This window comes from Elephas maximus, chromosome 8 (assembly GCF_024166365.1).
Source record: "Elephas maximus indicus isolate mEleMax1 chromosome 8, mEleMax1 primary haplotype, whole genome shotgun sequence".
NCBI lineage: Eukaryota > Metazoa > Chordata > Mammalia > Proboscidea > Elephantidae > Elephas > Elephas maximus.
The window spans coordinates 72,134,904-72,149,988 of record NC_064826.1 but is presented as its reverse complement, the minus strand read 5'-3'; the positions used below and the strand labels follow the sequence as shown (position 1 = coordinate 72,149,988).

Genomic DNA, 15,085 nt, shown 5'->3' with positions numbered 1-15,085 from the left:
GAGGGAATACGGAAATTCATAGAAAGCAACGAGAATGAAAATACTTCCTATCAAAACCTCTGGGACACAGCAAAAGCAGTGCTCAGAGGCCAATTTATATCGATAAATGCACACATACAAAAAGAAGAAAGAGCCAAAATCAGAGAACTGTCCCTACAACTTGAACAAATAGAAACTGAGCAACAAAAGAATCCATCAGGCACCAGAAGAAAACAAATAATAAAAATTAGAGCTGAACTAAATGAATTAGAGAACAGAAAAACAATTGAAAGAATTAACAAAGCCAAAAGCTGGTTCTTTGAAAAAATTAACAAAATTGATAAACCATTGGCTAGACTGACTAAAGAAATACAGAAAAGGAAACAAATAACCCGAATAAGAAACGAGAAGGACCACATCACAACAGAACCAAATGAAATTAAAAGAATCATTTCAGATTATTATGAAAAATTGTACTCTAACAAATTTGAAAACCTAGAAGAAATGGATGAATTCCTGGAAAAACACTACCTACCTAAACTAACACATTCAGAAGTAGAACAACTAAATAGACCCATAACAAAAGAAGAGATTGAAACGGTAATCAAAAAACTCCCAACAAATAAAAGCCCTGGCCCGGACGGCTTCACTGCAGAGTTCTACCAAACTTTCAGAGAAGAGTTAACACCACTACTTCTGAAGGTATTCCAAAGCATAGAAAATGACGGAATACTACCCAACTCATTCTATGAAGCCACCATCTCCCTGATACCAAAACCAGGTAAAGACATTACAAAAAAAGAAAATTATAGACCTATATCCCTCATGAACATAGATGCAAAAATCCTCAACAAAATTCTAGCCAATAGAATCCAACAACACATCAAAAAAATAATTCACCATGATCAAGTGGGATTTATACCAGGTATTCAAGGCTGGTTTAATATCAGAAAAACCATTAATGTAATCCATCACATAAATAAAACAAAAGACAAAAACCACATGATCTTATCAATTGATGCAGAAAAGGCATTTGACAAAGTCCAACACCCATTTATGATAAAAACTCTTACCAAAATAGAAATTGAAGGAAAATTCCTCAACATAATAAAGGGCATCTATGCAAAGCCAACAGCCAATATCACTCTAAATGGAGAGAACCTGAAAGCATTTCCCTTGAGAACGGGAACCAGACAAGGATGCCCTTTATCACCGCTCTTATTCAACATCGTGCTGGAAGTCCTAGCCAGGGCAATTAGGCTAGACAAAGAAATAAAAGGTATCCGGATTGGCAAGGAAGAAGTAAAGTTATCACTATTTGCAGATGACATGATTATATACACAGAAAACCCTAAGGGATCCTCCAGAAAACTACTGAAACTAATAGAAGAGTTTGGCAGAGTCTCAGGTTATAAAATAAACATACAAAAATCACTTGGATTCCTCTACATCAACAAAAAGAACACCGAAGAGGAAATAACCAAATCAATACCATTCACAGTAGCCCCCAAGAAGATAAGACACATAGGAATAAATCTTACCAAGGATGTAAAAGACCTATACAAAGAAAACTACAAAGCTCTACTACTAGAAATTCAAAAGGACATACTTAAGTGGAAAAACATACCCTGCTCATGGATAGGAAGACTTAACATAGTAAAAATGTCTATTCTACCAAAAGCCATCTATACATTTAACGCACTTCCGATCCAAATTCCAATGTCATATTTTAAGGGGATAGAGAAACAAATCACCAATTTCATATGGAAGGGAAAGAAGCCCCAGATAAGCAAAGCACTACTGAAATAGAAGAAGAAAGTGGGAGGCCTCACTCTACCTGATTTCAGAACCTATTATACCGCCACAGTAATCAAAACAGCCTGGTACTGGTACAACAACAGGCACATAGACCAATGGAACAGAATTGAGAACCCAGACATAGATCCATCCACGTATGAGGAGCTGATATTTGACAAAGGCCCAGTGTCAGTTAATTGGGGAAAAGATAGTCTTTTTAACAAATGGTGCTGGCATAACTGGATATCCATTTGCAAAAAAATGAAACAGGACCCATACTTTACACCATGCACAAAAACTAACTCCAAGTGGATCAAAGACCTAAGCATAAAGACTAAAACGATAAAGATCATGGAAGAAAAAATTGGGACAACCCTAGGAGCCCTAATACAAGGTACAAACAGAATACAAAACATTACCAAAAATGATGAAGAGAAACCCGATAACTGGGAGCTCCTAAAAATCAAACACCTATGCTCATCTAAAGACTTCACCAAAAGAGTAAAAAGACCACCTACAGACTGGGAAAGAATTTTCAGCTATGACATCTCCGACCAGCGCCTGATCTCTAAAATCTACATGATTCTGTCAAAACTCAACCACAAAAAGACAAACAACCCAATCAAGAAGTGGGCAAAGGATATGAACACACATTTCACTAGGGAAGATATTCAGGCAGCCAACAGATACATGAGAAAATGCTCTCGATCATTAGCCATTAGAGAAATGCAAATTAAAACTACGATGAGATTCCATCTCACACCAGCAAGGCTGGCATTAATCCAAAAAACACAAAATAATAAATGTTGGAGAGGCTGCGGAGAGATTGGAACTCTCATACACTGCTGGTGGGAATGTAAAATGGTACAACCACTTTGGAAATCTATCTGGCGTTATCTTAAACAGTTAGAAATAGAACTACCATACAACCCAGAAATCCCACTCCTCGGAATATACCCTAGAGAAATAAGGGCCTTCACCCGAACAGATATATGCATACCCATTTTTATTGCAGCTCTGTTTACAATAGCAAAAAGCTGGAAGCAACCAAGGTGTCCATCAATGGATGAATGGGTAAATAAATTGTGGTATATTCACACAATGGAATACTACGCATCGATAAAGAACAGTGACGAATCTGTGAAACATTTCATAACATGGAGGAACCTGGAAGGCATTATGCTGAGCGAAATTAGTCAGAGGCAAAAGGACAAATATTGTATAAGACCACTATTATAAGATCTTGAGAAATAGTAAACCTGAGAAGAACACATACTTTTGTGGTTACGAGGGGGGGAGGGAGGGAGGGTGGGAGAGGGTTTTTTATTGATTAATCAGTAGATAAGAACTGCTTTAGGTGAAGGGAAAGACAACACTCAATACATGGAAGGTCAGCTCAATTGGACTGGACCAAAAGCAAAGAAGTTTCTGGGATAAAATGAATGCTTCAAAGGTCAGCAGAGCAAGGGTGGGGGTCTGGGGAACATGGTTTGCAGGGACTTCTAAGTCAATTGGCAAAATAATTCTATTATGAAATCATTCTGCATCCCACTTTGAAATGTGGCGTCTGGGGTGTTAAATGCTAACAAGTGGCCATCTAAGATGCATCAATTGGTCTCAACCCACCTGGAGCAAAGGAAAATGAAGAACACCAAGCCCACACGACAACTAAGAGCCCAAGAGACAGAAAGGGCCACATGAACCAGAGACCTACATTATCCTGAGACCAGAAGAACTAGTTGGTGCCTGGCCACAATAGATGACTGCCCTGACAGGGAGCACAGCAGAGGACCCCTGAGGGAGCAGGAGATCAGTGGGATACAGACCCCAAATTCTCATAAAAAGACCAAACTTAATGGTCTGACTGAGACTAGAGGAATCCCGGCGGCCATGGTCCCCAGACCTTCTGTTGGCACAGGACAGGAACCATCCCCGAAGACAACTCATCAGACATGAAAGGGACTGGTCAGCGGGTGGGAGAGAGACGCTGATGAAGAGTGAGCTAATTATATCAGGTGGACACTTGAGATTGTGTTGGTAACTCTTGTCTGGAGGGGGGATGGGATGATAGAGAGAGAGGGAAGCCAGCAAAATTGTCACGAAAGGAGAGACTGAAAGGGCTGACTCAAGAGGGGGAGAGCAAGTGGGAGTAGGGAGTGAGATGTATGTAAACTTATATGTGACAGACTGATTGGATTTGTAAACGTTCACTTAAAAAATAAATAAATAAATTGGGGGAAATTTCAGATACACAAAAATAGAGACAGTACTGGTAGCGTACTCATCACTCACTAATAAAGTAGAACTTGTTTCCATTTGGGGTCATCTGCCCCTCCCAATACACTTTTGAAAAGATAATTGCAGAAATATTTTAAAGCAACTCCCAGATAAGGTACATATCACGCCTAAATAATATCAGCCATTTTTTAACATAGAAACTGTTATTATCACACTAAACAGAATTAAGAATGATTCTTTAATATCATCTAATATTCAGACCGTGAATGTTTTCCCCATTGTCTATTCACAGTCTGTTCAAATCAGGGTCCCAAAAAAGGTCCACACATTGCAGTTGGTTGGGTATTTGTTTTAATTAAAAGTCTCTTTTAATCCAACAATAGTTCTAAAAAACCCACTGCCGTCGAGTCGATTCCGACTCATAGTGACCCTATAGGACAGAGTAGAACTGCCCCATAGAGTTTCCAAGGAGTGCCTGGAAGATATGAACCGCCAACCGCTTGATTGGCAGCCGTAGCACTTAACCACTACGTCACCAGGGTTTCCAACAATAGTTCTAGTTCCCTTTATTTGTTGAAGAAACTGGCTTTCTTATTTACCTTTACAATATGGCTAAATTTATTCATGTGTAACCCACATGTAAGTCACATGGATGTCTCCCAGACTTCCAGTCTGCCTCATGGCACTTAAATAAAAATGGCTGTGCCCAATATAAATAAACTGAAATAATAAAATAAATGGATATGATCAGCATGAAGTTAAATATGGAATTTTACTTTAAAACATTTTGATATTTGATGATCTCACTAAGAACCTCATTTTTTTTCTCATGGTGAATTATACATAAGGCAGCATGAACTCTAGGGAGCTCAGCTCTACTCTGTACCGCATGTAGCAGTTGCAATCCACTCAATGGCAACAGGTTTGGTCTGGTTTTAGCTAACAGGGACTCAGCTCAAAGGAGAACTTGCATAATCATTATACACAAGATATACTCCACCTGTATATACAGACACAATTTTCTGTGTATATATAGATTTCTGGTGTGCTAGGAGCCCTAGTGGCACAGCGGATAAGAGCTCAAGCTGCCAACCAAAAGGTCAGGAGTTTGAATCCATCAGCCATTCCTTGGAAACCCTAGGGGGCAGTTCTACTCTGTCCTATAAGATCGCTATGAGTCAGAATTGGCTCAATGGCAACGGGTTTAGGAAAAGATGCATAATATCTTTTCCACAGTTAAAACTACCTTGTTTTCAGTGTCTTGAAAATGACTTTCTATATTTATAAAGCTGAGAGACCAGATGGTTTCCTTTCCAAAGGTTTATATTTTTCTCTCCTTAATAGCAGGAAGTTCATTTCAGATTGCATTCCTGTTTTTGAATTGTTATATTTCCTCTAGATCAGAATACAAACAAGTTGAAATGTGTGATAAATTTTCAATATATTGTATGAAAGGCACTGTTGCTACTTGTTTTGATGACATTGTTTGAGCAATTCATTCCAAAGTACACTGTCTAAAATCTCAGATAAGAACAGTGGAGTGCTGAGTGGGTTTCTGTAAACAGATACAGGAATGCTACACATTTCTTTTTCTTTCCAATTAGCTGAAGCACTTAAGATTTTACACACTTTATGAACATGGGAAAAGGGGTTTCAGATTTATGTGAACAGTATAGATCTTCACAAAAAAAAAATTGGTTTCTGGAATTGTGTTGGTAGTGGTTTTATTTTATTTTGCTTTTATTAGTGTCACTGAATGTCTTAGTTATCTAATGCTGCTGTAACAGAAATACCACAAGTGGGTGGCTTTAACAAATAAATTTATTCGCTCACAGTTTAGGAGGCTAGAAGTCCAAATTTAGGGCACCAGCTCCAGGGAAAGGCTTTCTCTGTCTGTTGGCTCTGGGGGAAGGTCCTTGTCATCAATCTTCTCCCAGTCTAGGACCATCTGAGCATAGGTATCCTGGGTCCAAGGGTGTGCTCCACTCCCAGCTCTTCTTTCTTGGTGGTAGGAGGTCCCTCTCCTCTCTGCTCACTTCTTTTTTTTTATATCTCAAAATAAATTGACTCAAGATACAACCTAAAACTGTAGATTTTGTCCTGCCTCATGAACATAACTTCCCCTAATCCTGCCTCATTAACATCATACCACTGCTGTTGAGTCGATTATGACCCATAGTGACATAGAAGTTAGGATTTACAACACATAGGATAATCACATCAAATCACAAAATGTTGGACAACCACACAATACCAGGAATTATGGCCTAGCCAAGTTGACACACATTTTTGGGGGACACAATTCAATCCTTAACACTTAATGTGATGATAAAACCCGTTGCTGTTGAGTCGTTTTCGACTCATAGTGATCCTATAGGACAGAGTAGAACTGCCCCATAGAGTTTCCAAGGAGCACCTGGTGGATTTGAACTGCCGACCTTTTGGTTAGCAGCTGAACTCTTAACCACTACACCACCAGGATTTCCAAATGTGATGATAGTTGGAAAAATTCTGAAATACAATTTGAAGATTGGAGAACCTAAGGCAAATTCGTTAATTTTCTCAAAAGATTTCTATTCAAGTCTCTGTTTCAGAGATCCAAATCGGATGAGTAGGTAAAAGAAGTCTCATTTCAAAGAACCTGAAATTAGTTCTGCAATTTTTGTCCAGTTGTAAGCAGCACAACCCTCTTCACAACTGGGGGTTCAAATATGGTTAAATCTCTTATTTTCCAAATTAATCATTCTTGAGATTCCTCCATATCCTCATTAGTATCAAGTATAATATCTTTCTCTGTGTCAGTCCTTCTTGAGCCTTCTAGGGATAATTGTATCCATGAAACTCCTGTAGTTTACTACATTTGAAGTATTTAAGGAGTCAGCTTCCAAATGGCAGATGTAGAGAGAACTGTAAAAATTTTGTCAGCTCACTAGTATGCTGTATTGTGGAGTTTCTCATACCACTCCACAATGACGTTCTTCCAAACTACGTGGACACTCTTTTTCACCCACTCCCTATAAAAGATCTATGATGCCCTTCATTTCAGCTCCAAGGTTAGAGCTCTCATAGTTCACACCCAAATGCTCAGCCATTGTTTCCCAAAACTTGGCACTATGCCAGGGTAACTGGGCACCAAACAACTTTCAGTCTTAGCCACAGTTCTCAGCCAGAAGCTGCCTATGCCTTGAATACTCAAGCCACTGGGTCTCAAACTTAAATGTGCATATGACCACCTGAGCAGCTTGAAAAAAAATGCATGTCTCCTAACCCCACACACAGAGATCTCATTCTGGGATGGGCCCAAGAATCTCAAGGTTAATAACATTTCAGATGTTTCTGATGGAGGTGGAAATAATTGACCTACTAGAGCAGTGGTTCTCAACGTAGGATGTATATTTGAGCAATCAGGGAACCTTAAACTACTGATGCCAGGACCCTGTTGTTGCTGTTGTGTGCTGTTGAGTCTATTCTGACTCACAGTGACCCTCTATGACAGAGAACTGCCCCATAGGATTTTCTAGGCCGTAATTTTTATGGAAGCAAATCGCCAGGTCTTTTCTACTGTCGAGCGGCTGGGAGGTTTGAACCACTGACCTTTTGGTTAGCAGTTGAAGACTTAACCGTTGCACCACCAGGGCTCCTTCCCAGGACCCTGCCATACACCAATTAATCAGAATATTTGGAGTTAACAAAGGCATGGGTATTTTTCAAAAGCTATAGGTTACTATGAATCGGAATCGACTCAAAAGCTATACGGTCACTATGAGTTGGAATCGACTTGACAGCAATGGGTTATCCAAGTTATTATAATGTGCAACCAGGGTTGAGAACCACCTCCAAGACTGTTACAATGAACACAGAGCACCAGTCAACTCCTTCTCCATTGGGTGAGATGCTGTTTGGGTCATTTGTTCCTGTCATGTTTTAACCCTAAATCCAACTCACTTGTAATTTTAGTTTCAAAGTTTAGTTTAAAAATTTAATACTTTCTCTTCCAGGCTCTTTACCTAGGCCCTCTCGCCTTTCATCTCCCAATGCACTGTCCTCTATAGCTGGTAAGAGGGAAGGCAAAATCTTTTTCAGTTTTTTTTTGACTTGGCCATTTTAAATTCATTTAGTTACCAGGCATAACTCCTTGATTTTTACAGAAAAAAGGAAACATAATCTATATAGGTTTGATGCTAACAACTCTTTAAGAGCTAAAGGGAGATATGGCCACATTGAGTTTCATTTTAAACTTTCTACCTTTTTTTCCTCCTACTGTCTCCTTCCCTCAAATGCCATCCAGTGAGAAGACTTGTAAATGTGATCTGAGAGGCAGGAGCAGAGCCACTATCTCCACTGAAGCTGTAACGGTAGACTTGTAATTGCAGGAAAACTAAACTCTCTTTTTACAGCCCTGCCACCCCTTGCTGTGTGTATGTATATAATACATTGTCCTTCATATGTGAAAGATCTATTGTTGGAATTCTTCGGTGTAAATATATGTTGGGTTTTATTTATAAAGAAAGAAAAAGAAAGCCACTGCTGCCTATTCAACCAGGTTTTATCTTTAAAATTCAGGGGCTCTTATTTTGTTTTTTTTCCTTAAACAAATTACCCCTTCCAAAACTGTTTATTCTAAATGAAGAGACATCTATAGCTAGGAAATAGTTGAGTGCTCACCTACATTTGCATAATGAAGAAGGGCCTTATATAATTCTTCCTGCCACAGTTATACCTGGTGTGTCTACCTACAAAGAGAAAGTCTTCCCTTGCTAAAATTGTTATGTTCTTTACACACACCAGTACACAGCCCTAGACTACGAGGTGTTTAATCTCACTGCATAAATCCAGAGAGTGTTACCGAATCCAGGACCCTCCAAGGGTCAAAATGTCAGGCTCTTTCCCCTTAGTTCGTGGTGATAGAATCCTAGCAGGGCAGAGATCAGCAGCAGTTTCAACCTAGACCATAAACCTGAAAAAAAAAAAAAAAAACCTGAAAGGCCATGTAAATCAGTCCGAATGAGGCCATTTAAACTAGCTCAATTAAAATTAAACTTTAGGACCAAGGTCTAAATGTTTCATCTGTTTCCTGATCAACTGAATGAATTATTTATAAAATCAGATGAAGAAGGGATCAGAGTGTGTGTGTGTGTGATTTTCTGTGCATAAAACCACTGAGACTTATCTGTTATTTAAAAAAAAAAAAACAAACCCTACAGGATCAGTATAATGACTACTGTTAATTATTAGAACACTCTTACTATATTTCTGCCACAAATAAGAAATTAAATGTGGATTCACTTGGATATCTAAGAAAATGTTAGAAACATTTCTAAATTATAGAATAATTACAGACCTTTGAATGTATTATAATCAGCTTTATGCTTTTGTTTTAGCCATTACTTGTCGAAAGCAAGATGGAGGGCAGGCTGGGATCCATGAATGCCTCCGATATGCAGGCCCCGTGCCAGCCCTCACCCAAGTTTGCCAGATCCCCTGCCAAGACGACTGTCAGTTTACCAGCTGGTCCAAGTTTTCTTCGTGCAATGGAGACTGTGGTGCAGTTAGGACCAGAAAGCGCACTATTGTTGGTAAGAATAATTGTGATAACAAAGCCAATTATTAACAAGGTAGAAAAACACAACAAAAGTCAGACCAACAGAATTCTGACAATGTATTTGAAAAACGCATAGGTAACCCTCATTGTTGCTATGCTTATATCTAACATGTTCCTGTATTCAGGTGTATATTCTAATGTAAGTCAGCAGTCATAGAACATTATGGATGCTTAGTAGAAGAAAACATAGCCTTAAGAATTGAACTCTCACTCTCTATACAGCAAGTGGCAGATTACATTTTGTTATAAAAATATACTTTCAATGGATTGCCTAGAGACTGTGAAGTACTTGAAGCAAAGTTTTTGGGAGAGAAGAGGAAAGATTGCCACCTAATTTTCTTAACTTATTGTCACCACCACAATTAATCCGTCCTTTCCTAAAATGAGGAATATAACACTAACTCTGTATCTGAAAACTGCATTTTAAAAAGCAGTCATAATGAAAACTGCAGTGATGTTGGTGAGCAAGCAGGGGCCATTACATTGAACTAAAACCAAAAACCAAACCCATTGCTGTTGAGTCAATTCCGACTCATAGCAACCCTATAGAGCAGAATAGAACTGCCCCATAGGGTTTCCAAGGAGTGGCTGGTGGATTTGAAGTGCCAACCTTTTGGTTAGCAGCCGAGCTCTTAACACTGCACCACCAGGCCCTTACACTGAACTAACCCATCCCCAGTGCCATTGAGTCGATTCTGTCTCACACTGAACTAGAGGCTGGTAAATTTGAAAAACTTGTCAGTGGCAAAAAAATAACTAAATGTATTAATGCCATACTATTCAACATTAAAAAGTGGTAAAATGGATCACCTCTCACAGTGAAGACTGTTGAATGCTATAAAAGGCAGCCAGTGACAGAGATAAATACATGCAATATATATGTAATATAATATACATAACACAATAGTATAAACATAAATAGTATATGTATTATAATTAAAATAGTTAAATGTATATTTTTCAAGCATGTATATAACTTAATATCAAAAGAATTTTTTTATTTTTAAAAGGGAATTTATTTAGAGTATTTATTTATATTCAAATCATTTCAAATATTTTTATTCTGGTATTAAATACCTTTGTTTTGAATATTGCTAATATTTTTTTTACATTAATTACCAATATGTCAAAGTGATTATTCTTCAGAAACACTAAAAGATGCAAAATTATGATCAGAAAAGTAAATCTAAAATCTCATTTTTCTAATTCTAATCCTATTCAACTCTGCCACTGCTTTTGGAATTAACAAAAGAGCTGTACAGTTGAAAGCAATGACTCTCTCCCCCTCTCATATTTTTGCCCATGTTATAAAGAAGAGGATTATGCACTTAAATTCGCCAGTCAGTGAAGTCACATGATCATTTTAGAGGATTGTAATCATTTTGAAGAGTGTAAAATGCAGCACAACACTTAGTGCCTCATGCAAAATGGGCTATTTTTAAACTAAAAATAAAATAAATTTCACAATGCAAAGCACATACTACTAACGAGAACGTATAGAAAGATTGCAGGGTATGGAAATAGCATTTGTTTACAGATTACTGTCAAGTGTGGTTAAAAATAAAGGAAGTTTAAGAAAGTAGAAAATTTGAGGATGCTTAAACTAAACAATGTTATTTTCCAATATAAATTGCCTGTTGCTTTCTTTTCCACAGGAAAAAGTAAAAAGAAAGAAAAATGTAAAAATTCTCATCTGTACCCCCTGATTGAGACTCAGTATTGTCCTTGTGACAAATATAATGCACAGCCTGTGGGGAACTGGTCAGATTGTATTTTACCAGAAGGTAAAGTCGAAGTGTTACTGGGAATGAAAGTACAAGGAGACATCAAGGAATGTGGTCAAGGATATCGTTACCAAGCAATGGCATGTTATGATCAAAATGGCAGGCTTGTGGAAACGTCCAGATGTAACAGCCATGGTAATCCAAATTTTCTTCTCTGTTACATATTTGCTGTCTTTGGGAATGGGTGTAAAATAAAACCAAATGCACACGTATAAAAATAGAGGGGAAATGAAGGTTTACAGAAGCAGCGTGTTCTTCTAAATTGAACACCATGGGGGACTACACTGTATATCATTTATATGTTGATAGGATATTGAGTGTTACTTGTCTCATTGTCTAGAGTCAGCAACTAAGTCAATTAAACATCTTCTGTTTATTCTCCATTGAGTTGAGAATGGTCAAAAAAAAAAAATAGATAAATGTATATACTCTTAGGAAGCTGTGCTCACTTCCATTTTCTAAGCCAAAAAAGAAAAGTAAAATCAGTGATAATTTAGTTGTCAAAAATTTGTGAACAATGATTGGTCATCTTTGACCAGAGTGTGTACTAAACTCTAGTTTTCTGTCTTAATATGGTCAGCATTAAGCAATATATATATATATATATATATGTATATTTTTAAGACATTTGTTTTCTTATAGGCCGTGGTGGTGCACTAGTTAAGAGCTTGGCTGCTAACCAAAAGGTCGGCAGCTCTAATTCACTAGCCAATCCTTGCAAACCCTATGGAGCAGTTCTACTCTATCCTCTAGTGTCGCAATGGGTAGGAATCAACTCGATAGGGGTCTTCTTATAATGAAATGAGATCAGTTTATAGCGGGTGGGCCTGAGTCATAGATGTCATATATTTGCAAGCAGTGGCCAGTGTTCTCTCACCTTCTTGATGGGGATGACTTAAGAAGGATGAGCTAAATTGCTAGAAGGGGAATATGTGGCCGTTACTCTCCAACCTTGCTGAAATAACTTCTACTGGAACCGTTCTTCAGAAACACATCACCAGGCCTGTCTTCCAAGGAGCCTCTGGGTGGTTTCGAACCCGCAACCTTTCAGCTAGTAGTAGAGTGCTTAACCATTTGTGCTACCTAGGGACTCCCATAAAGAAGGCATATGAATTAATATAATCATCTTACATTTATAAACCATCAAGGTGCCATGGTGACACATTTGTTTGGAATTTTTTAAACCTCTGCTTACAAAGAAGCTTCCAAAAACTTGTCCCAAAGTCCTCATAATGTTGAAGCTCTAGGTATAAGTATTTTTAGGTAAATGTATTTGCATTGCTGGTTAGGATGATTCTATGTGTTTAGAACAGGAACCACACGGGAGGACAATTTAGTATGTATAAAAGGTAGACGTTGAGAAACAGCTGCAAAACTACCGGAGTATTTTAGTCTCTACATCAAAATAGTGCAGGTGTCATAAATTAAATACCAAGAAAAATGTAAATACCCTTCCTATTTTGAGGCGATATGACCATAATTAGTCGTTAAAATGTAAAACCGAACATCACTTTAAAAATGTATTTCTCCTGGCTTTCACCATGAAAGTGTTTGTTCACATTTTAAATTTTTATGCGTATATAATCATTTGTTTTTAACATCACCTGTGAGCTTCTAGAATGATTTTCATACATTCTCACTTTTACCCTCATCTGTTAATTAGATGCATGCTCACTTCAGTAAGCTACTTAGCAGTCAATTTATTTCTAGAAAAAAAAACTTTTAAAATATCCTGTAACTCTCACTAAAAAGTTTGATCCCTGAAAAAAAGGAAAAGTACAAAAATAATTTAAATTCGCCTAAAGGCATTGCCAATTCACAACCTGGAGAAAGTAATATTCTATTCTAGAGAAAAGCACATATAGACAAAGGTGGGTCCGTGACAGCACTGAACTTCGTAGGGATTGTGAAATGATCTAAGAAAGACTGTTAACTGAGGGAGCCATTCTAATTTAGTTCCTGTTTCTGTCCCACATTCTTCTTGTCTCATTCAATCTGATCTATGATGGGATGGCCAATGGGATATTTTTGTGTTCCCTAACATATTTATGAAAGGTGAAGTCTGAGGAAACTGAATCTCTATTGCCTGATTGCTTTGAAATTTTGTCACTTTCTTTAAATATGTCCTGCCAATCCTGATGGTGTTTGTGGAATGTAGTAATCTTGCTACTCTATCCTAGACATGACATGAGCCCTAGACTGGTGGCACAGAGGTTAAGCACTTGGCTGTTAACTGGAAGGTCGTTGGTTTGAATTTATCAGCCACTCCCTGAAAGAAAGACATGTGGTCTCTAGGAAAAGCACCTTCCCTCAAACATATTAGTCTTCTAGATGGATGGTGAAAATGGGCTTTTAAAGTGATTTTGGAGAGAAAGAGTCTCTTCCTACTTTCGCTTTGAACATAAAATTGATCCTCGTGTGTTTTCGTGCAAGGACACTACTTTCCTATTCACTCTGTCCTTAGGGCATTTCTATTTAATCATAGTTGTCTGTCTGTGAGTCAAAATATTAGTTATACTGATAAAGTAGTTTGAGTTTCACCAGTTTAATTATATTATTCTACATTATTTCCCTTATGATCACCATTTGTTTGAATTTTTAAAATTTGGGCATGATTCTATTACATTTTAACTTCCTCATAATGATCAACTCTGTACTGAAAAGAGATCATATTCTAAAAATCAGATCTTAAGGAATACTTTGGGAGCCACATAAATGTGCATCCATTGTGATACATGATATTAAAAAGAATTCTTGTAAAAATGTTGATATATAAATACCTTTTTGGCACTTATCTATCATAAAAATGTAATACAAATTATGTATATTTACTTTGGTAGGAATTTTAGATGGTGTCACTATAGCAACAAATTTTAAATCACTCAAAAACCAAATCACACATTTCTTATGCACTATTAGATTCCTCAGTGACTCTCGATTGATTCACTAGAAATTCATTGAATTTCTGACTACATAATACTAGGTACTTCTCAAGGTAACCACCTTTAAAATTTTCACAGAAGAAAAGGTAGGATTTCTGGAATTAAAAAAAATACATAGGGAGGCAGAGCCAAGATGGTGGAATAGACAGACGCTTCCGATGAGCCCTCTTTACATCAAAGGCCTGAAAAAACAAGAGAAACGAGTATATTTGTGACAAGCTGGGAACCCTGAGCATCAAAGGCAAGCTTAGATAACGAACTGAGGGGCAGGGATAGGAAGAGACCATTCAGACGTGGAGAGGAGTTACCGGACCTGAATCACGGGGAGCACTCAGGTACCATTCCCTGAGCGGCGGCAGCAGCGAGCTGGTACTAGCATTCGGTTGCAGTTTTCTCAAGGAGAAGCAGCCAGCCACACAGCCTACTCACACCTCGGGAGCCTGGGGAGAATGGCGCTCTCAGCAAAAGCTAAGTACTTGCATATATTTTACTGCACCCCCCAACCCCCAAGCCGGTTTCAGCAACTGAATCCCTGGGCCTGAGATAGACCCTGGTAAGCACCTAGAGCCATACTCCTGGCCTTGGGGAAGGAAAAAATTTGCAACTGGGGGGAAAAGATAATTTGCTAGCTCCATTAACTGGGGGAGCTCAGGACAGAAGCAGCTCCGGTCCAGGCCCAAACTGTCTGTGGACCTTGAGCACCTTTCCCTTCTGCATGGACCTGTGTGGGCCTATTTTGGAAG

General features: G+C 38.1%; 1 protein-coding gene across 1 annotated transcript in view; it reads left to right on the top strand.

Moving 5' to 3' along the window:
• The window catches only part of THSD7A (thrombospondin type 1 domain containing 7A), a 487,115-nt gene that overhangs the window by 390,991 nt on the left and 81,039 nt on the right, over positions 1–15,085 (top strand). The window contains exons 12-13 of the mRNA XM_049894144.1: positions 9,396–9,590; positions 11,272–11,535. Of these exons, the coding sequence (XP_049750101.1) occupies positions 9,396–9,590; positions 11,272–11,535 (459 nt within the window). The remainder of the gene's footprint in view (positions 1–9,395; positions 9,591–11,271; positions 11,536–15,085) is intronic.